Raw genomic sequence first — 23,522 nt, 5'->3', positions numbered from 1 at the left:
TGACCTCAGTTTCCTCTCTGTCTCTTGGGGCATCCTTCAGCTCCTGTAAAATGGAGGAATTGATTTAGATGGTCTTTGGAGTTCTATAACTAAAATTCTGAGAGTACCTTAGATTTTGCTTCATTGTTGAAATCCATGGTTAAGGATTTCCAGTTTCTTGTCCTTAAAATTTTTACTATTGCAGTAGAAAATGAAGATAGGCAAACATCATTTTCTTTAAGAGGAGGTTTATAATGAGAGCTTATTTGAATTACCTTTATGAGACAGTACCATATTTCTCTTTAAGTGATCTAAATAGATGGAGCTGGGTCCCTTTTTTTTTTTTTTAACTCCTAGAACTTTAAACACATCTTTTCTAATAGGTTCACATTTTTAGAAGCTATTGCTTTATTTTAATTATTTATTATATTTTAAAGTTTCTAAATTTGTATCAATTCTGATTATCATCTCAATTAGAGTTCATGTTAAGATAGCATAGAATAATCAGAACTTTAAAAAAAGGTTCAAATTGGTTTCTCTTAGTGGTTTTGGTATGATCAAAACTCCTGTGTAGTAGTCTAATATGATAGGAATTTATATAGGGTACACCTTTTCTCATACATTTTTATAGCTGAATGTGTCAAGAACACTTGTAAGATTTTTAAATGACCTGAGCTTGAATAGGAGAGAAAATGGTGTGCTTGACTGTATATATCTTCATGCTCTTCTGATATATTCTTGAAGGTGCCAGTCTATGCCTAGAGATAATTTCTCATGGCTTTCAGATATGCATGTCCAGTGGTCTTGGCAAATAATCTGGAGTCTAATCATGGGCTTTTCATGGATTTCACATGATGGTTATTTTTTAGAGCCTCAGAAAATTTCTACTTTTTCTTGACTTCATTTCGACTATTTCTCCCTGTTGATAATGCTGTTTGGGAAACTGATTGTAGTGGTATTGGTGAATAAAGGAAAAAATAGAAAATTAATATAAAAAATTTTCAAAGTGTGTTAATTTTCTATTTTTTCTCCCCTGATTTAGATTTTAGATCAGATACTATAACTTGCTAGCTAAGGCTGGGTCTTTCTAAGTGTAGCTTTGGGATTTTACTCAGTTTGATCAGTATTGCAATCAGAAAATTCACAAGCATTTCTCACCTTGTGTAAATGTGACTTATATTGTTTTTTACATTTTGAGAAAGAAAACCTAAACATGATTGTTTTTATTTCTGAACTTGCTATTGGAGATGGGTCATCCTGCTGAAAGCTTAATACTTAAAAACGAAATATTTTAACAGCATGGCTCATCACAGATAGTAATGTTCAATGACTAGTTTATTAAAATGTTTTTCAGATACAAAGTTCTGTTTTGCACGGGGTGAGAATCTTAGGAAATTTTTTGATTGCTTTATATTTTTATTTTATTTTTTTTAAAGCTGTGTTATTTTTTAGTTCTTCATGCTTTGGAAGTAACAGTTGAAGAGAGGTGAGGAAAGTTTGTGAAAATTGTGATCGGTGATTAGCTGCCACCTGCCTGAGGTGTCTTCTGAGAGGAACTAACCTCTTTGTGGTGCTAGAGCAAGGTCACTGGATAAAAAAAAGAACAGGTAACCATCTTATTCCTTGTCTGAAAAGTTCTGTTTTAAAATTAATAAATGCAAAATGTTCAAGGTAAAATGAATTATTGTTTAAATAAAGTTTTTAATTTTCTCCTCAGAAACTAGTAAAGTGGACTATGTCCTTTTTCAAGCTGCCACAGCCATAATGGAAGCAGTTGTCCGAGAATGGATTCTCTTGGAAAAAGGTAGCATCGAGTCTCTGCGAACATTCCTTTTAACCTATGTCTTACAAAGGCCCAAGTAAGTACATGGAGGGGGACTGCTGAAATACTTTTGCTGAGCTTATGTGTATCTTTTTAGAGCTTTTTTTGTTTGCATTTTAAAAACTTTTGGGTGGGTATAGTGGCTCACACCTATAATCTCAGCACTTTGGGAGGCTGAGAGGGAGGATCTCCTTGAGCCCAGGAGTTTGAGATCAGTCTGGGCAACATAGTGAGACCCCATCTCTACGAAGTATAAAAAAAGAAAAAAAATTTAAAAAGCTATAGATGTTTAAAGTTAAGTTCTATGTGGGGCTCGTATTTTAAACACTTGTATACACATGATTGTAGGTAGTTTTGGTGCATAATGGAATGATACCTTTTATTTAAGCTTTTGGTACTATTTTTGTTTTCTTTGAAAAGATTGTGCTGGATATTAGTTTTTTGTTGTTGTTGTTGAGTTGTGAAGAACTTAGTTATAAATAAAAGTTGACCTTAGATTAGATGAAGAACCTTTATATTTACCTGTTCTTTTGATGCTTAGTAGAGGTGAAAAATGGTTAAGTATTAATATAACACAGGTGAGTATCCTAAAACAGGGGAGAGAGAAGAAGCTGAGTACCACTAACAAATCAAATGTTACATATATATGTACATAGAAGTGCATAGAGGGCCGGGCGTGGTGACTCACACCTGTAATCCCAGCACTTTGGGAGGCCAAGCCAGGCAGATCACGAGGTCAAGAGATCAAGACGATCCTGGCCAATATGCTGAAACCCCGTCTCTACTAAAAATACAAAAATTAGCTGTGTGTGGTGGCACGCGCCTCTAGTCCCAGCTACTCGGGAGTCTGAGGCAAGAGAATTGCTTTAACCTGGGAGGTTGCAGTGAGCCGAGATCATTGCATCACTGCCGAGATAATTGCATCTGTCCAGCCTGGTGACAGAGCAAGACTCCTTCTCAAAAAAAAGGGAAATGTGCATAGAAGAGGTTCTATAAGAAATTCCAAAATCTTTAAGTAGCTTCCATTGAAAATAGGATGCGTTTTGAGGAATGAGGTGAAAGTAAATTTTCTTTTTATACATATCTGTATTGCTTAAACGTTTTACAAAATTATGTACATTTATTTCTTGAATGATTTAAAAAAAATATCAGGCCTGATGCGGTGGCTCATGCCTATAATTCCAGCACTTTGGCAGGCTGAGGTGGGTGGCTCACTTGAGGTCAAGGGTTCGAGACCAGCCTGGCCAACATGGTGAAACCCCATCTCTACTAAAAATACAAAAGTTAGTCGGGCGTGGTAGCGCATGCCTGTAGTCCCAGCTACTTGGGAGGCTGAATCAGGAGAATCACTCGAACCTGGGAAGGCAGAGGTTGCAATGAGCCAAGATTGAGCCACTGCACTCCAGCCTAGGTGGCAGAGTGGGACTCCGTCTCAAAAAAAAAAAAAAGAGGAAAACTATCAGCTATATAACTTTTGATTTACTATTTACCTTTTTTTGTTAAGTTCCCCAAAGACCATGTATTCTTTTAAGAATAGACAATGCACTTGTATGTTTACTGTTTGTGCAATTGAATACTTTAGATGTTCATTTCCAAAATCATTGAAGAAAAAATTTTGTTATGTAATCAGAAATGTGTGTGCTTAGGAATGGTGATTAATGGCAATAAACATACACATAAAATTTTAATTTTAGAGCATACTGTCATGCATTTGTTTCTGTTGACTGTACCCTGGCAGTCTGAGTTAATAATATTTAATAATACTGACATGACTTTAGCACTTTGTTAACTGCTAACTGCCTTACATACAAAAAAAAAAAAAAAAAAAAAATACATGAGAGACCAAAGGCAAAGGTTCTGTAGCCTATTAGTGTTGCAGGTTTAGTGGATAATGTGTCCTGTAGATAAGTGGATTTACATGTTTGTGAGGAGGACATGGCTAGTTTTTTTCCGGTTTTCATAGAATAAGGAAGTCTTGTCCCTGGTTTGAAACCTTTCTTTTCTCTGTCATGCTGGATTGATTGATTGGTTTTTGTTTGGTGGGTCCATTTGGATGTGATACTAGTTTGCTCTTTTGTTGTTTTTATTTGACCATATTTGCTAGACCTGACAGGACTGTTTTTCTTTTGACCCCTCTGTACATAAAGAAAGGTAAGTACGGGTGAGTAGAGGTCTTGACAATGTCAGCAAGTGCTTGTTCCGTTATTTTGTTCGTTGTTTTGCACACAATGTAATTCAGACACATCAAAATTTATATTATCAATTGCAACCATGGAAGAGGTATGTGTTTTGTTGAATTCTACTAAAATGATATTTGTTGTGATATTTTTCTTTACCCTACGAAAATATTTTGAAATCAATTGTGATAGTGTGCTTGTTGTTAAACACAAGTTGAGAAAACCTTCATATTTATTTATATTTATGTAATAAAAGAAAATAAGCCTTAGGGGCCTCTGTGTTTATAGAAGTTTATATGTGGGAAGGTTAAAAAAAATTGTTTTTGGCTTCTAGGCCTAAAATGTTAGAGTTTTCTGAAGAGCAGTCTATTTATGTGACTTTGGGAAACTAACATAAAGTCTCTTTAATATTCTGTTTTACCTGTAGATCAGGGACTTGGTACCCATCTCATATGGTTGATGTCAGGATTAGATGAGATAGTTCTGAGCACAGTGCCTGGTGGGGAGTAAAAGCATTGGCTGCTACAGCCGTCATCATCAGGACCAGCCTTCCTTACGGAGTCAGGGCCAGCAGGGGAGCTTCAGGTCAACTAGAGCAGTTCTTTCTTGTGGAGCTGTTTAGTTGTCATAGCCTTTTCTCCCCCTTGTCCCCATTCCCCAACCTGAGAACCACTGAACTCTGGAGACCTTGGTAGACTTAAATGTGTAAGAAATTTTCATTACGTATATGTGTCTGGTCTCATATTATTCAAAATAATCTCATTCTTTTTTTTTCCTTTTTATTTGTTCTTTTTTTTTTTTTAATTTTTTTTGAGATGGGGCCTTGCTCTGTTGCCAGGCTGGAGTGCAGTGGCACAATCTCTGCTCACTGCAACATCTGCCTCCTGGGTTCATGCGATTCTCCTGCCCCAGCCTCCCGAGTAGCTGGGACTAGAGGTGCGTGCCACCACACCCAGCTAATTTTTGTATTTTTTGTTTGTTTGTTTTTTGAGACGGAGTCTCGCTCTGTCATCCAGGCTGGAGTGCAGTGGTGTGATCTCAGCTCACTGAAAGCTCCGCCTCCCGGGTTTACGCCATTCTCCTGTCTCAGCCTCCCGAGTAGCTGGGACTACAGGTGCCCGCCACCACGCCTGGCTAATTTTTTATATTCTTAGTAGAGACAGGGTTTCACTGTGTTAGTCAGGATGGTCTCCATTTCCTGACTTCGTGATCCGCCCGCTTCGGCCTCCCAGAGTGCTGGGATTACAGGCGTGAGCCACCATGCACGGCCTAATTTTTGTATTTTTAGTAGAGATGGTTTCAGCATGTTGGTCAGGATGGTCTTGATCTCTTGACCTCATGATCTTCCCACCTCGGCCTCCCAAAGTGCTGGTATTACAAGCGTGAGCCACCGTGCCCAGCCTCCTTTTCAGTTTTTTAAATTGAGACAGGGTCTTGCTGTGTTGCCCAGGCTGGTCTTGAACTCCTGAGCTCAAACAGTCCTCCTGCCTCAGTACCCCAAAGTGCTGGGATTGCAGGAATGAGCCACCGTACCTGGCCCAAATTAATCTCATTTTAAAATCATTTTGATAATTTAGAAGCTAAAGTAATTAGCTTGATTGTAGAGTTGATTGTAGGGTTCCACATTGAAATAGCTCACATATATATATATATATCTATATTTACATATATATATATTTTTTTAAATTAAATTTTTTCTTTTTTTCTTTTTTCTTGAGACGAAGTCTTGCTCTGTCACCCAGGCTAGAGTGCAATGGGGCAATCTTGGCTCACTGTAACCTCCGCCTCCTGTGTTCCAGCGATTCTACTGCCTCAGCCTCTGGAGTAGCTGGGATTACAAGCACGCACCACCATGCCTGGCTAATTTTTTGCGTTTTTAGTAGAGACGGGGTTTCAGCATGTTGGCCAGGCTGGTCTCGAACTCGTGATCTCATGATCCACCCTCCTTGACCTCCCTAAGTGCTAGGATTACAGGCATGAGCCACCACACCCGGCTTACATACATATTTTTTATCTCAAACTTTTTTTTAAGAAACAGAGTCTCGCTGTGTTGCCCAGGCCAGAGTGTGGTGGTAAACACACCCTTTTTCCAGTAGAGGCTCAGTTAACATTCTGTCACATTTAATTTCTCTCTTATGTATATATACATTTTTTACCCTTAACTATTTGAGAGTGCCACAGACATCATGATACTTTAGCCTTAAAGTTCTTGAACGTGTCTCTTCTGAAAGCATAATCTCAATACTCTTGATATAATTGGCATATTTATATGATCTAACAATTCTGATTCCACATTCTGAGTTTCCCAATTGTCTGAATAATATTTACATCCTTTTTCCTTTTTATAGGTTTTTTTTTGTTTTGCAGTCTGTCACTTCAGATCTATTAATATTTGCTTTATTTAGGTACAGTAGGTTATTTTTTTAATCTAGGTGAGCCAGAGATTATACAATGTATTTAGCTGTCATGTCTCTTTTAATCTAGAATAATGGTGTGCTCTTTTTTGCCTTTCATGACACAGATATCTGTATCTTGTAGAATGCCCTACAGTGTGGATTAGATTCAAGTTAAACATTTTTGGCATACTGCATAGGTAGAATACTATAGGCTGTGTAGTAGACTATTACATAAATAATGTGTACTTCCCATTACATGCACATAATTTTTTCTTTTTTATTTTTTTCCTCTTAATTGAAATAAAATTTGTATAGAGTGAAATGCACAATGCCCTTTATTAAGAGGCAAGTGTAGCATAGTGGTCAAGAAAGGGATTTGCACCCTACTTCTGCCACTTAACACTGCAACGTTGGGCAGATTACTTCTTTGTGCATTAATTTTCTGATTTGATTTTTTTGTTTGTTTTTGAGATGGAGTCTCGCTCTGTTGCCCAGGCTGGAGTGCAGTGGCGCAGTCTCAGCTCACTGCAAGCTCCACCTCCCAGGTTCATGCCATTCTCCTGCCTCAGCCTCCCAAGTAGTTGGGACTGCAGGTGCCTGCCACCACGCCTGGCTAATTTTTTTTGTTTTTTTTTTTTTAGTAGAGATGGGGTTTCACCGTGTTAGCCAGGATGGTCTCTATCTCCTGACCTCGCGATCCGCCTGCCTCGGCCTCCCAAAGTGCTGGGATTACAGGCAGAAGCCACCGCGCCCAGCCTTCTGATTTGATTTTTAAATGGAGTGAATAATAGTAGTATTATCATGGGGATTAGATGTGTTAATATTTGTGAAACTAGTTCATATAAATTCTTGCATATAGTAAGCATTCAATAAATGGTAGCTATTATTTATTCTAATAATAATTTTAATTCTTGCCAGTAGAGATATTTAAAACTATCTTTGTGTACATTTGTAGTCATAGTCTTCAGCTTTATGTACATTTTCTAGTAGTAGTCAGTGCCTATGAAACTATTCTGTCCCCCTAAAAGTACAGAAATTCTCTTTGGTCAACTAATATTCTTATGCATAGTAGGATCTCTGCATTTATTTGCTTAATGAATGAAAGATAAATGGTTCAAGTGTATGTTTTGAAGGAATGTTTTTTCACTTCAGTCTTGACGATAGGGAGACATTTATTCATCTGTATAAATATCTAATAAATGCATGTTATGCAGCAGGCAGTGTGCTTTGCATATGCTAGTGTGCATAGAATGGGTGGCTGATCTGGGAGCTAGCGAACCGTAGTAACAGATATGTCCTGTCATGTGAGGGTGCCATGGGAGCCCTTAGTAATAACTTTCTGGAGAAAGTGACATCATAATCTTGGGAGAGGGAATAGAAGTTCAGGGGCCTGGAAGTCAAGAGTGTAGAGTGAGGAACTGAAAGGTCAATATGTCTGCAGTTGTGAGTGTGTGTGGAAGGGCAGAAGTCAAGGAGAGGAGCAGCCACCAGTGGCTATAGGTGGGTGTCCAAACTGGGACACTTATGAGAGTGAAATAAAGAACTATTAATAATTATTTGGGGCAACAGGTAAATTGAGGCTGTCCCAGGAAAGCTAGAATGGTTCCCACTGCTTATAAGTCATGTTAAGGGGTTTGGGTTTATTCCAGGGGCACATGGTGGTTGTATCTTTGTGGGATTCCAGAGGCTAGATTATAAAGTTTGGGATTATGTTTTCTGATCCTTATCTTTCAGAAAAGATTGTGAAAAGTCAATTAAGTTTCTGTGCCCTTGTGGTCAAATGGGCTTGGTAAAATGCCTCCACTTGGGATGGGTGCTTCTGTCATCACATGGAGGAACAGAACCTAGATATGAACATTTTGAATGTTTGTGTGTGTGTGTTTTACAATTTTATGTTTCCATAATGATGTATCTTGGATAGCTAGTATGTTGCCTTTTCACATTAAAGGGAAATGGGATTTAGGATTAGATTAGTGGTTGTAGACGTAGGTTAGATCAGAATTTATCTCCAGACTAGTGGAATCTTAATCTTAGTGATTTTTTTCCCTACAAATATTTAACAGGGAGCTGACTTACATCTGTTGAACACTTCCTGGAGCAAATAACACTTGTATAGTGCTTAGTATGTACTGGGCACAGTTGTAGGAACATTTAACCCTTATAATAACACTAGTAGTGTTATTCTCATTTTACAGATGAGAAAACCAAGGCCCTGAATGCTAACTGTCTTGCCCAGGGTCATACAGCCCATCCACAATGGAGCCTGGGATTGAACCCAGGCCTCCTGGCTTTGGAGTCTGTACATAACCCTTTGGCTCTACTACTCTCACATGTAAGCAATGTTATTAGTAGCTTCAGGCATAGAGAGAAGTTTGGGAGTATTCTTGTGTTAGATTTAGGTAAATTTTTGACAATGATTTTTATGTTTTACAGCCTTCAAAAGTATGTTCGGGAACAGATTCTACTAGCAGTAGCAGTAATTGTAAAAAGAGGATCATTAGATAAATCAATTGACTGCAAAAGCATTTTTCATGAAGTCAGCCAGTTGATTAGTAGTGGCAATCCCACTGTGGTAAGTGTGCTATTTGTATTTATGAATATTAACAATTTATATTTTCTGTTACACAAATAGCATTATAGCAAGAGTAATGGATATCTACATAAAAAAAGTGAAAAAGCTATCAGTCAAGCAATTTTCATTTGTTCAGGTTTTCTCCTAGTCTTTTTTTTTTTTTTTTTTTTTCTTGAGACAAGAGTTTTGCTCTTGTTGCCCAGGCTGGAGTGCAATGGCATGATCTTGGCTCACCGCAACCTCTGCCTTCCGGGTTCAAGCAATTCTCTTGCCTCAGCCTCCCGAGTAGCTGGGATTACAGGCATGCGCCACCACGCCTGGCTAATTTTGTATTTTTAGTAGAGACAGGGTTTCTCCATGTTGGTCAGGCCCGTCTCGAACTCCCGACCTCAGGTGATCCGCCTGCTTCGGCCTCCCGAAGTGCTGGTATTACAGGTGTGAGCCACTGCGCCTGGCCTAGTCTTTTTAAATATATGTACATAGTATAAATGCAGTGTACTTTGCTTTTTCATTTGATTCTGTATTTTCCATGTTGCCATAAATATTCATAATAATTATTTTAATTGTTATAAAATATTATAAGCTAATATGCCATAATATTGTTAGCCGTTTCTATTGAACTTTGTTTTGCCATTTCTAATAAACCTTTGACAGCTACTAGTGATTACAGAAGTGTTTGAATAAAATAGAAAATATATGACATGAAAATAATTAAAAGTTGCTGTCCTAATAGGCCATGGGACTTCAGAAATTACTGTCAGCTGAACAAATTAGGGGTCATTGTTCTTGGCTGAATTACTTTGGGAAGCATGGTTCTCCCACCCTCTCCACTCTCCTGTCCACCTTTTAGAGAGCTGGAGTTGTGCCTGGGGAGTGGCTGGTTGTAATCACTCTGTCCGAGGCAGGAGGAGTTGCGGTTGCTATTAATGATTGGCTGTGATTCTTTCTTTAACCTATCAACTTTTATCACCTGAATGATATTTAACTCACATAGAATTGAGATTGGTAATACTTGGCCATTCTGAGTCTCGGATATTATTGCATCTTTAAGTATTTTGGGTAGCTTATTACCTTTACAATTTATTTAATCATTTTAAAGATATCTATGTGAGGCTATGTACCTTATAACTGTTTGTTAATTCCTTTTGTCTTCAGTGGCCCCTCAGTTAATGGATGTGATTTTAACGATGTAGTTGATGCTTTGAGGTTGAGATGTGGTGGTGTATTTTAGGAGGGCCACATACATTGTCTCTTGCTTTCCACAATATCTTGGATCTCTTCTCTCCTGCCTTCCTGTCCACCACTTTTCACCGCACACAGCTATGCGCTCAACTCACTCTCCCAGCCATCTGCCTCCACTTTGCTTAGGACCGCAGACTGATACCCCAGGAGTCTAGACCCACGGAATCTGTAAGCAAGCTGGTCAGGACTTTGGAACTTACTATATATACCCTGTGTGTTTTTTGTTTTCCTTAGAAATTCATCGATGGTCATGTGTTTGTTCTTTTTTTTCCTTAACTTTATTGAGAAGTAATTTACATGCATTACTATGTCTGTCTAAAATGCACACCTCGTTAAGTTGTGACTGTTGTGTATACCAGTAAACTCCCACCACAGTCAAGATACAGAACATCTTTATTTACATCTTGATTTTTGATTGTGTGATATTTTTACGCCATTTTTGTGGCAAATTTCCTCAAGAGTAGTGCTGTCCAGTAGAACTTACTGTGTTGAAAGAAGTGTTCTATGTCTGTGCTCCCCAATATGTAGCCACTACATTGGCCACTTGTGGCAGTTGGTCATGTGAAATGTGGCTAGGGTGACTGAAGAACTGAATTTTCTAATTTTTTAAATTTTAATTTAAATTCAAATAGCCACACATAGTGACAAACGTATTTGGATAGTGTCGTTCTAAAGACCGATAATTTAATTTTATGGCCCCTTTACTTAATCTTAGTTTTGTGAAATTTAATTTTTTGTATAAAACTAATAAATTTGAAAGTATATATGTTTGAATCTTTACATTCTATAAGTCATTTTGATTTTGTTTTATGAAGTGGGAATATTTCTTGAAAGAAGAGTTCATATTAAATTTTCGAGGTGAAAATTATGGGGAGCTACTTTTTTTTAAATTTAAGAGACAGGGTGTAATACAGCCTCAGTCTCACTGCATAGCTCACTGCAGCCTCAGTCTCCTGGGCTCAGCCAATCCTCCCACCTCCCACCTCAGCCTCTCGAGTAGCTGGGATTAAGGTACAGGCTACTGTACCTGGGTAGGAAGCTTTTTTTTTTTTTTTTTTTTTTTTTTTGAGACAGGGTCTCACTTGCTCTGTTGCACAGTCTGTGGAGTGCAGTAATATGATTACAGCTTCACTGCAGCCCCGACCTCATGGGCTCAGTCTTCCCACCTTAGTCTCTCCTGAGTAGCTGGGACTATCGGCACAAGCCACCACTCCTGGCTAATTTTTAAAGTTTTTTTGTAGAGACGAGGTTTCACTATGTTGCCTAGGCTGGTCTCGAACTCCTGGGCTCAAGTGATCTCTTGCCTCAGCCTTCCAAAATGCTGGGATTACAGATGTGAGCCACCATGGCTGGCCATAGGAAGCTATTTTTACTTAGAGTAATATAAATTGTGGTAGTAGACATAGTCTCCATTTCTGATCAGCATGTCATGAGCTTTAGATAAATCAATTGACCGCAAAAGCATTTTCCATGAAGTCAGCTAGTTGATAAGTAGTGGTAATCCCACTGTGGTTAAGTGTGCTATTTGTATTTATAAATATTAACAATTTATATTTTCTGTTATACAAATAGCATTGTAGCAAGAATAATGGATATCTACATAAAAAAAGTGAAAAGGCTATCAGTCCAGCAGTTTTCATTTGTTCAGGTTTTCTTCTAGTCTTTTTAAATATATGTATATAATATAGATATGGTTGTACCTTGCTTTCTCATTTGATTCTGTATTTTCCATGTTGCCATAAATATTGATAATCATTATTTAAATGTTATAATCTAATATACCATAATATTCAAATATACCAAATATAATATTACCAAATATTATAAGCTTTGTTCATGAGATGCTGATGCTTCAGCAGTGCCTACATGAGTTGTATAATGGTAATCTTGTCATTTCTATGAATTTTGTTCGAATTTGCTTCCAAACTAATGGCCATGTGCATTATGCAATGGTGTTCATCATCGATAGCCTGGGGAAAAAGAAGTGGTGGATATACTTAGATAAAACTAGCAGAGAAAAGGTTTGCAACTGAGGCTGCTACTTGGAAATATTATCCTTGCCCCCAATGCCCTGAATCAAGTTGCACTTCATATTTTAGATTTCACTTAAGAACGTCTTGTTTCATTTTGACAGTCTGCAGTAAATGAGTCCAGCTTCTTGTGATAGACAGGATTTAAACTTGAGGAACATTACTAGTAACTCTGAGATCTATCTATTTATGACTAATGCCTTTCCCTTGTTAGTTTGGTGATCATTCCAGCCAGGATTTTGGTATTGGGGTAGAATTTATGCAGCCTGCCCTCACCCCCTACAAGTAGCTTGTTGGCACTGGGACGGTGCAGGCGAAGGATCAAGAGTCCTTTGCCTCTCTCAGGAATGAGCACATACTTGGGAACTGAGTTCTCTGCTTCCTTTCCCCTTGGGTAATTTGACCCAGCACAAAAACTAGTCCCACTGCAACCTGGCAATTGGATTTTTTTGGAGCCACTGAAATAACTGATCTTCTGAGAATGATTGGAACAGATATAGCTGTTCAGTTAGAGAAGATTTTGCTGTCTTCATAGTGTGTACACTTTGAGAATAGTGGATAAATGTAATATTCTCATGAAAGAATCCAAAGATTTTTTTTTAAGTCAAATTTTTCTTTCTTTCTTTCTTTCTTTCTTTCTTTCTTTCTTTCTTTCTTTCTTTCTTTCTTTCCTTCCTTCCTTCCTTCCTTCCTTCCTTCCTTCTTTCCTTCCTTCCTTCCTTCCTTCCTTCCTTCCTTCCTTCTCTCTTTCTTTCTTTCTTTTTTTTTTTGAGACTGGGTCTTGCTCTATTGCCTAGGCTGGAGGGCAATGGTGTAGTCTTGGCCTACTGCAGCCTTGACCTCCCCATGCTCAGGTGATTCTTCTACCTCAGCCTCCTGAGTAGCTGGGACTACAGGTGCATGCCACCACACTGAGCTAATTTTTTGTATTTTTGTAGAGACAGGGTTTTGCTATGTTGCCCAAGCTGGTCTCAAACTTCCAGGCTCAAGCAATCTGCCCACCTTGGCCTCCCAAAGATTATAGGTGTGAGCCACCATGCCTGCTCTAAAGTCAAATTTTTAATACCAGGGCTGAGAACTACTATAATAGTAGGAAATCAATATACTTCAGTGGGAAGTAGAATTTAATTTCAGGATTGCAGGATGAAATTTATTTTGGCGACTACATTAAAAACATTAAATGTGAAAAATATTCTCTATATGGCAGGTTAAATGCATACACTGTCCCTATTTGTCCTTGCCCAGTAGCTTGAAACTAGCTCATTAGAAAGGCCTAAAAAATGAAGTTGAGACATTTTCATATATCATCCTCTCTTCTTCTTGGACTGTTAAGAATTTGTAAGTGGTTCAATAATTTACTTAATATTTTCTTAGTCTCAGATATAAATGACAGTGAACAGGATGATTAAAACCTCTGTAAGAAAGGAGAATGATAACTGATCAGAACATTGATTTAGTATTGGCTAGAAACTTTCTTTATAAAGGTGATTTTTAAGAGAGATTTGAAAAGTAGAGAAAATTAACTAAAGGTTTTCTATAGATGAAGAAAGTGTTGACTTCATGAACCATTAAATTAGATAACTAATTTTCCCCTCACACCTCTTCTAGAAGGACATTTCCATCAACCTTCATTGGCCAGAAACTGTACGTAGTCTGGCTTTTCCCCCTTTGCTTTTGAAGCATATTGGTTTCATTCGTTTGTTTTGTTGTTTTAGAAACAGGGCCTCGCTCTATCGCCTAGGCTGAAGTGCAGTGACATGTTCATAACTCACTGCCGCCTCGATCACCTGGGCTCCAGTGATCCTCCCACCTCAACTTCCTGAGTAGCTGGGATTATTGGTACGTGCCACTGTACCTGGCTAATTTTAAAATAGTTTTGTAAAGATGGGGTCTCACTATGTTGCCCAGGTTGTCTTGAGCTCCTGACCTCAAGGTGATCGTCCTGTTTCAGGCTTATAGGTGTGAGCCACCACGTCCAGCCAAGAGTTGATTTTTGATGGTCCATTTCCCTGTACTAGTCTCAAGTTTGCATTTATACAGCTTTAGGGGCAGTGTAGTATAATAGAACACTGATTTTAGATTCACACTTGGGTTTAAATCCCACCTCTGCCATTTATTGCCAATCTAACTTAAATTAACTTCTCTAGGCATTAGTTCACTAATATGTAAAATAAATGTGATAATATTCACTTCTATTCAGCAAGTATTTGTGCTCTCTCCCTAGTAGTCTCTCACTGCTTTCTTCATAGAATCTTGGGAAGTGAACTATAATAAATCATGTGTTTTTCTCTCAAACAATATTTTAAGTATGGAAAAGCAGAAGAAAATGTTTATGCTATGAATGAAACTAATCATTTGTGTATGGTTTTTTTTTTTGAGACAGAGTCTTGCTCTGTCTCCCAGGCTGGAGTGCACTGGCATGATCTCAGCTCACTACAACCTCCACCTCCTGGGTTTAAGCTATTCTCATGCCTCAGCCACCTGAGTAGCTGGGACTACAGGCGCATGCCACTATGCCCGGCTAATTTTTATATTTTTAATAGAGATGGGATTTTGCCATGTTGGCCAGGCTGGTTTCGAACTCCTGACCTCAAGTGATCTGCCCACTTCAACCTCCCAAAGTGCTGGGATTACAGATGTGAGCCACCACATTCTCCCAATTTATGTGTATTTTTTAAAAATATAGGTAACCAACACATTAGGCTCTCTTTAAATGCTTTCAGAAGTATCTTAAAGACTTGGTTCTCTACAGACAGTTTTATGGAAAGATTATATCTAATTTGTATAAAAAAGATGTATTCTTAGTTGATTTATGCCTGTATGATTATTAAATAATGTTATTTCAAGCTTGTGGGCAGTTATGATGTTTTCCTTCCATAATTATAAAGGTTAGGTGGTTATTTCATCTCAGTTTGCAGTAGTGTCAGACCTGCTGTCAGTACTAATTTGGGAGGGATATGGAAACTTGCCTTCCTAGGAAAGTAGCAAAATTTTTTATTTTAAGCTAAAATTTTAATCTATTTAAATATATAATTCATATTTGTCTTATTTCCTTTGAAAGCAGTAGGCATACGTTAAATCACTTTTAAAGCTGTTTAATTTAGCATTTAAGTCTCCTTTCTTCCTCTTTGCCATACTAGAGAGAAGTGGGTGAGAAATTCACTTGTCTACGGCAGCCCCTGGATGTGATAGCCAAGTTAATCTCTCTTATCATAAGTCTCATTGATGTTTGCATAGAAGAGCAGCTGGAAGTCTGCTTTATGTATGGCAACCTTTCATAAAGTTTATTCTTGGTAATAAAGCTCCTGGGGTAAGAGCCAGGCTATTATAAGAGACAGTCCTCTCTCTGAACAAGAGTATTTTATTTTGTCAGCTGGAGTTAGTGTTTGAGTATCTTGGGCTTGTGACAGTAAGCTGGTGAGTAAGGCAAGCTATCTCTGAAGGGCATTTTTTCACTAGGTTGAAATTAATGGCTTTTGCTAGAAATAAATGAGAATGCTGGTCTAAGACTTTCAATGTGAAGATAAGAGTTACTTAAATTGTTAGTCAGTGAATTAACTTGTGAATTTTCAGTACTTCAATGGAAGAAGACAATTAGACTTTTTTTAATAACCTTGACACCTCATTGCATTGTCTTCTACTTGTTTGACATATTAAAATTTTCTTGTAGAAATTTATAAACAACCAAAAAATAGGGAACACATCATTTATTTTCCAACTTCTGTTATGTTAACATGGTGCTGGGCATAGAAGTAAACATTGATTCATTAATCCAAACAGCATTTACTGAACATTTACTATATTGCTTTAGTGATACAGCTTCAGTTATAGCTCTCTTTTTTAAGTGGTGTAACACATTTAGTAATTTTAATTTTGCAGAATGTAGATCGTCATCAAGGAATAGAATTAAAAAAGCTGAAATAGGTGGTTGTTATTTTTTATGATAATGATAAAAAATACAGCTGCTACTTTACCTTCTTGTAACCTGGTGTAATTACATGGTATTTTTAAGCATTATGCAATTTGAGCCTTAGGACAATTATGCAAATTAGGCATGGCAGAGGGTGGTAGCCCTTATTATAGATGAGAAAGCTGAGGTCAAGGTACATGAAGGGCTTTGACCACAGTTATTTGAAGAAGGAAATCTTGGACTGTTAGAGCCCAGATTTTCTAACTGATTCAAACAACAGGATTCTTGTATTGGACTCCTGAAAGAGTCCTGCAGAGTGTTTTTATTTATCATTTATTTTAGATGTAATTTTAATAAACTTTATTTGGTTTCTAACTTGTGAGCAAATGAAAACGATCCATTTAGAACTACCTGTTAGTGGCAGTCAAATTGCCAGCAGCAGTGAATGATAGACAACAACAAAGGATGATTAAGAAAAGCTATGAAGCAGACATAAATCAACAAGCATTGGGATCTGGCACCACGTTGCCAACGGGTGGAAGGGCCCCTTATGTTTTAGTAGCTTCCAAGTAGTCACTTAACTATAATATCATATAACTGCTGTAGAAATAATTCCTTAAGAAAAATTTATAGGAAGTTTCATTAAAAATGTTTGCTTGCTGCATTTACAAAATTAACCTATTAACTTAATTCTTTATGATCTTAGATAAGTGAAGTATTGTTGTGTTGACCTCTTAGAAGTCTTAAGATTTGTATTTTATACTGGGTAAATTCCTGTGTATTTTAGTATGGCAGTCTTTTATCAATCAGTTAGTTAGTCAACTTTGATCCGAATTCACTGACATTAATTACTACAGCTTTTGTTTCCGGCTGTCTTAAGTATCAGAGCCACTGTCTCTGATACGGAAAAATATCTAGCTCTGACTTTGACAAAGGCGAGAGAGGCAGCACTTGAAGATACTGGTCAGTAAAGGGTGAGTTAGGGGGTAGTGCACTCGGGTTGCCCATTGAGACCTAACAGTCTGAAGGAGGCAGATAAGAACATTCTTCAAGGGTAAGAAAAGCTAAAGCTGGTGATCTCCTCTAGGCAGATTTGATGCTTTAATTTTTTTTCTTTCCTCTCTCTATCCTGGGAAGAAGCTGTCCTCTGTTCTCCCTTGGGAGTTTTATTTTTGGCTTGCTTCCCTAGCTATCTTCATTACAACACAATGTGAGAGTAACTTCATTTGAAGGGGATTTAATCCATAATTAAATATTGAAAATGAGCAAACATATTTAGAAGTGAGTCCTAGACATTTAGTGATACGTTTAATTCCCCTTTGAATAGGGAGAAATACTCAGTTGATATGTGTTGAAGTACTTTGCTCTCTTAATGTATAATCAATGTTTAATTATTCATCATTCCCCAGGAGTCTCTATTCATTTGGCACCTTTGAGCCAGACCAGTGTAGTATGATTAATATTTATGATGGTAATCTCATATTCCTACAGGATTTCCAAATTAAGGAGAGCTTATACTATTTGGTATATTTTAATGATGAAAATATCCTATTGAATTTTAGTTCTTTGGAAGCTGGTAATCGTAGGTACAGTTAAAGCCAGAATATTTGATTTCTTGCAATACCTCTAACAATGCTGTATGATAATTTATTTTTTATCTATTTCTTAAGTCTTTAAGTGGTATATTTAAATAGAACACACTTGTTTTTAAATTTTTTTTCTTTTTATTTCATAGGTATAAAGTGGAAAAGTAGAATGTAAAACTATATATGGGTTTATATCAATGGTATATAAAAATTTATATCTGTGCATCAAAAAATTGGAAAGCTATAAATGTTACAGTAATAACTCCTGGATGGTAGGATTGTAGACAATTTTATTTTCTTTGTGCTTTTCTACAATTTCTAGTTTTTCTAAGATAGAAGTATATTTTTGTAGGATGAAAAAATTATTTAAAAACGAAAGATTCTTAGGTGTTCAGGGGGCTAAGTCTGTAAGTGCATTTTGTTCTAAATTCTCATCGATTAAGAATGTACTTGTTTTTATGGGTGAATTTGTACTTCATTAGTGTGGAAGTTTGCTGTTTTGGAGGGATATATTCATTGCTGTAACTAAAAAGCAGTTCCATGCCACCAGGGCTCCTTGTTTTGTCTGATGAAGTTTGTAGTTGCAGGAGTAGCTTTAGCAGTGCTCTCACCTGTCGTTGCCCTACCCCTCTCCTTCACTCATTTGTTTCTCATCTTGACCATAAACCACATGTTATCTTGGGAAATGTTTGTTTCATGTGAAAAAGTAAAGCTTTTGTGAGTACGTATGGCTGTGACCATTAATTAGAGAGATGTTCCTGAAAACTTGAATATGGTGGTAGTTTTAAAATAAGCCATTTTGTGGTGAATGCAGTAAAACACAATCTGTGGCAAGTTGTAAATTACTTGTGAAAAATTAGTATAGATTATTTCTTTGTAAGAGTAAGAATTTGTTTAATGAGTGCTTCTAGATTCTTTCAGCTTGCAGGTTTTTATATGTTGTGTGTGAATTCTGTTTTTAATAGGTTATCTCATCTGAGATTCAGAAATTAATTTCCTTTTTTAGTAAGACAAATTTTCTCAAACATTTAGATGTGTTTATAATGTTTTATTGACTGGAGTCTTAGAAAGGATAAGTGAAAAGCTAAGTCTAAATGAAAAATTGTTTTCAGGATCCTAGGATCTTGGGATTCATCGTTAGATCATTATGAATTAAATTTTTTCTCTGAATCGTATTCATTTGATTTAACATCTACTTTCCCCACCAAAGCCTAGCTGTATTTAAAAATCATGTTTATAGTTGATCCTGATGTTATTTAAATATCTGTCTAATGTTAATTGCTGGCACTATAATCATTAATCATTTTAAAAGAAAATTTTTGAAAATTAACAATTTTGTTAACTAAAAAAAGAAGGGATTGTACTTTCTGAATTTTTGAGATCACTTTAAACAGTAAAATGACAGAAATATGTGATCAACTGTTTTTTCCTGAGAGGCCTTAGTGCCTGGCTTCTTTGTCTCCAAGTGCCTGGGGCCATACAAAGGCAGTTAAATGGGTTTCTTGAAGATTTGGGGAGAAAGGGACATTTTTATATTAAGTCATGTATATTTTGAAGTAAAATTACAAAATGTGTGTGTTTATGCCAAACCAGTAGCATTCAGAGAACTTTTACTGTTGCAGAAGGCATCTTTGATCATACCCCTAGATTCGCTAGAGAATTTGCATTTACTTCCAGGTGTGGAAAAGTCTGAGAAACTTCTTTAATGTATGGGGTTTTGTGCCTTTCATAAATATTAGCTATATAGTCATGCTTGTTTTAGTTGAGATTAAGAGGCAAATAAGAATTTAACTTTATGTTTACTTTTTTTTCTTTGAGACTTAGTCTTACTCTGTTGCCCAGGCTGGAGTGTAGTGGCGCGATCTCGGCTCACTGCAACCTCTGTCTCCCAGGTTCAAGCAATTCTCCTGTCTTGGTGTCCCAAGTAGCTGAGACTACAGGTGCCCGCCATCATGCCCCGCTGACTTTTTTGTATTTTTAGTAGAGACAGGGTTTCACCATGTTGGCCAGGCTGGTCTTGAACTCCTGACCTCAGGTGATCGCCTGCCTCGGCCTCCCAAAGTGTTGGGATTACAGGCGTGAGCCACTGTGTCCGGCCTATGTTTACATTTTTTAAAGAAAAATTTCAGACATATACGAAATGGACAGTCTATTAGTCACTCATGGAACCATCACTCACCTCTCACCTTCAACAGATATTTCATGCCAGTTTTTAGGAATTTAATATCATTAAGTTATTTGCTAAGATTTGCCAAGATAAGTATCTGTAAGGTCAAGGTACTGACATCAGAAGCATTTCTGAACAGAGATGTTGCAGTTGGTGGGTGGGTATGACTGTGTTCAGCTGTTGGATAAGCTTGCATAAATAGTATCATCTCGACTTTAATCTTTCGGTTGTTCAGAGGTAGTGTGCATATTTCTGTTTAACTCCTGGAAAGTTGCCAAAATAATTTGTATCCTCTTTCCATCCTTTGTACCTTGACTCTTTTAGTCTGGGAATAAAATCAATGAGTTGATATTAGGAGCCTGTTGGATAGAACCAATGAGAAGAAAAATCTTCATTTTTCTATTTAAAAAACTTTTGGGTATTACCTGGCTGTAATATTTTGGACACTATAAAATCTGTTTCACTTTTCATCTATTTGGGAATGCATTTTACAAACAGAACAGGGGGTCAAACATGGGTTGAAATCTCAGCTGGCCTTAGATAAGTACTCCAAGTCACTTCTCTCAAATGTAAAATGAGGATATAGATTGTTCTGCGAATTAAACAAAATAATACCTTCAACATTTTTTTTTAAAATATCGTTTGAATTCCACTATTGCGTAGGAACAGTGTGTCCTGAGTTCAACTCTTAGATGGATTTGTATAACTGCATTTGAGGAAGTACTATTAACACTGACCAGACCACTTAGAAAGGAGAGCTAATATTTATTTTGTCATATCTGATTTTCTGACTAGTTGTTATAAGATCTAAAGATATAGTGGAAGATCTAAAGTTAGGGAGAAAATGTTCTATTATGTTTGAACAAATGCATTGAAACAAAGCATTGAAACAGTAATGCCTCACAATTATTTCTTATCAAATAATTACAGCAAACTCTGGCCTGTTCTATTCTGACTGCACTATTGAGTGAATTTTCAAGTTCAAGTAAAACTAGCAACATTGGATTGAGCATGGAATTCCATGGTAACTGCAAAAGAGTTTTTCAGGTATTGGTAGTTTTGTTCTTGAGTTTTAATTATTGGATCATTCACTTTTTACTCAATCTATTCCTAATGACGTGAGAATATTTATTTTATGTAGTTGAATGGTAGCCTGTACTTCAGGATTTGTTTTGTGATTTCAAAGGATATAGTAAAATGATAGGTTTGGTGAGTGTAGTTGATGGTTTAAAATTACTTGTTTAATTCTAGTCTTAAAAACAATACTTCTATAAAGATCTTTAGTTTATTATTTATTTCTTATTGTGTTTAGATATAACTAATTCAATTGAAGGGACTCTGTTGGCCTTAAAAATAGGTCTGGAAGAATGCCAGAAGGCCGTGTATTTCAAATGTTATTGCAGATGGTGCGGGCTCTTTGTCTTGTATGTATTGTTTGGCTCTGGAGTAAAGTTATGTGAAGGCATTGGCTTAAATCCTAGGGCTCTGCACTATAGCAACTGACTCCTCCGGCTCCGCAGTAGTTGTCGAAGACTCTCTTCTCTATGGAAGTAGCATTTATATTCAAGTAAAAGTATTCCAGCTGGTGTCACTTGAAAGCATACTGCGATGTAAATTACAAGTAGAGGCCTAAAAATGGAACACGTTCTTAAGGAAATGGTGTTTTCCATTGGAAATTCTAAGGTGTTTGTTTTGTTTCATGATTCTAAAAGGGGATACATTTTGAATAAATTTTTCATATAAAATATTTGTGATTTATTGACTGTAGGAAGAAGACCTTCGTCAGATCTTCATGTTAACTGTTGAAGTTCTGCAGGAGTTCAGCAGGCGGGAAAACCTCAATGCTCAGATGTCTTCAGTATTTCAGCGTTACCTTGCACTCGCCAATCAAGTCTTGAGCTGGAACTTTCTTCCTCCAAATTATATCCTTTTAACAAATGAATAGTTTATCTGTGGTAATTTTCATAGGTGACTTAATTACAGCTCGGAGTCTTTCACCTCTGCAGGTTTTATAAAACATATTGAAAGAAAATAAGATTTTTTTTAAGAAATAGAATTTAATTTCTTTATAATGCCAAAAGACAGTGGATACTAGGATAATACTAGAAGATTTAAAAGTTTATTTACTCCTTTGTAGAAGAAGTTTGAATACATAGAAACGTGTGGTGGATGACGGAGCTGTTGCTAATTCAGGATTAGCAATATTCTTTGGGAAGGAAAAGGAAACAGGTAGAAAGTACCTTTTAAGAAACTGAATCATTTTTTCCTTGGGCAAATAATTATGTTTGATTTTTTTGACTGACTTAAAGCTAGTTTGGAGTGCTCTAATTTAATCTTTATGGATGGTGATGTTGTTCAAGTATAGGTAATAAGTTAGTAATATGTTTATTCTTCAAGGGCCTTTACCAGTATAAAAAAATGAGAATTTTGTTTTTAGGAAATTATTCAAAAGTTTAAGTGGGTTGTATTATCAATGCATATATCTGCTTTTTAAATTAGTTACTTAAAGTAGAGAAATTTGTATTTCATAAACTTTAAGGAACTGCTGTCTCATTTACTATGCTAGGACATCTGCTGCCTGTTGATAATAATATACAGTGGCTACCCATTTGTTGTGTAAAGCCCGATAGATCTGGATTCAAGCCTCTGCTGATCTTAGGCAAATCACCTGAACCTCTCTGAGTCTCAACTTTTCCAAATGTAAAATGGGGGTATGGATTGTTGTGTGAATTAAATGAAACAATACATTTAAAACACTCAGGAGTTAGTTACTATTTATTGAGCTCTTAATAGCCTCCGTGAATTAAATAGTTCATTATATAACTAGCTGTCTTTTATACTCTTCTTTGTTGATCTAATACGCCTCTGTGTGGTATAGGAAATTTAATGCGACCTGTTTTAGATGTTTTTAATCTGAGAGTCTGTTCAGGAGAAAAAGACCGATGATAAGCAGACAGGAAATAGATGTGAAATCAGACCAGAGATCTAGGATGGGACTCATTTTTATTGTAACAAGAGCCAAGAGGAGCTACATTTACATACATAGAAACTCGCTAATTATTTGTGGCTGGTAAAATTATGACATTTAAAGGAGTGTGGTGGGGTATAACTCCTTCTTCCATTTAAACTTAGTCTATTCACGTAGTAGAATATTAACTGTGAAGGGCTCTGTCAGGTAAAGTGAGTCTGACTCGTGGGCTCTCCAGGTTTCTTTCCCAAAAGCAGTCACTGTGAACTGCTGCATTATGGGGCAAAGCTTACAGTAAGGTCAGTCACTGTTTCCTTTTATTCTTATTCTGTAATCATCTTTCTCCCAATAACCAACTTTTTATCTTTAATATATTAACTTAATTCTTTTTGGTTGTAAAGAGGTGGCTACTTGCTTAGGTTTGCTTTTTAAAAAAATTTCCCCTTTGAGTGTTTCAATATTTTTGTTCCAGGTTTTTTGTTTGTTTGTTTTTTTAAATAAAGTTGGTAAGGCAGACTTTATTCAGGTGAGCCAATGGTGATAGATGTGGGGACGACCACAACAGGATCTTGTAGTTGGGGAGAGAGATTGGATTCAGCTTCTTGCTCCAGTGTTTTCAGTGGGGAAAGAAAAGATATTGAAAAACCTTGAGATATATTTTTAAATTATCAGT

At 36.7% G+C, this 23,522-nt stretch overlaps 1 protein-coding gene across 3 annotated transcripts in view; it reads left to right on the top strand.

The window, feature by feature from the left end:
• XPO4 (exportin 4) overlaps window positions 1-23,522 on the top strand; it is a 124,877-nt gene that overhangs the window by 38,935 nt on the left and 62,420 nt on the right. For 2 of the 3 annotated variants that reach the window (XM_054447269.2, XM_054447270.2), the window contains exons 3-6: window positions 1,697-1,838; window positions 8,808-8,946; window positions 20,812-20,928; window positions 21,650-21,803. In XM_054447269.2, the coding sequence (XP_054303244.1) occupies window positions 1,697-1,838; window positions 8,808-8,946; window positions 20,812-20,928; window positions 21,650-21,803 (552 nt within the window). Of the gene's footprint in view, window positions 1-1,696; window positions 1,839-8,807; window positions 8,947-20,811; window positions 20,929-21,649; window positions 21,804-23,522 lie in introns of those variants that run through there. The other variant, XM_054447271.2, reaches the window with a different exon arrangement.

The sequence above is a fragment of the Pongo pygmaeus genome, chromosome 14 (genome assembly GCF_028885625.2).
Source record: "Pongo pygmaeus isolate AG05252 chromosome 14, NHGRI_mPonPyg2-v2.0_pri, whole genome shotgun sequence".
Taxonomy (NCBI): domain Eukaryota; kingdom Metazoa; phylum Chordata; class Mammalia; order Primates; family Hominidae; genus Pongo; species Pongo pygmaeus.
Note: the sequence above shows the minus strand (reverse complement) of the source record. Positions and strands in the feature narration are given on the sequence as shown.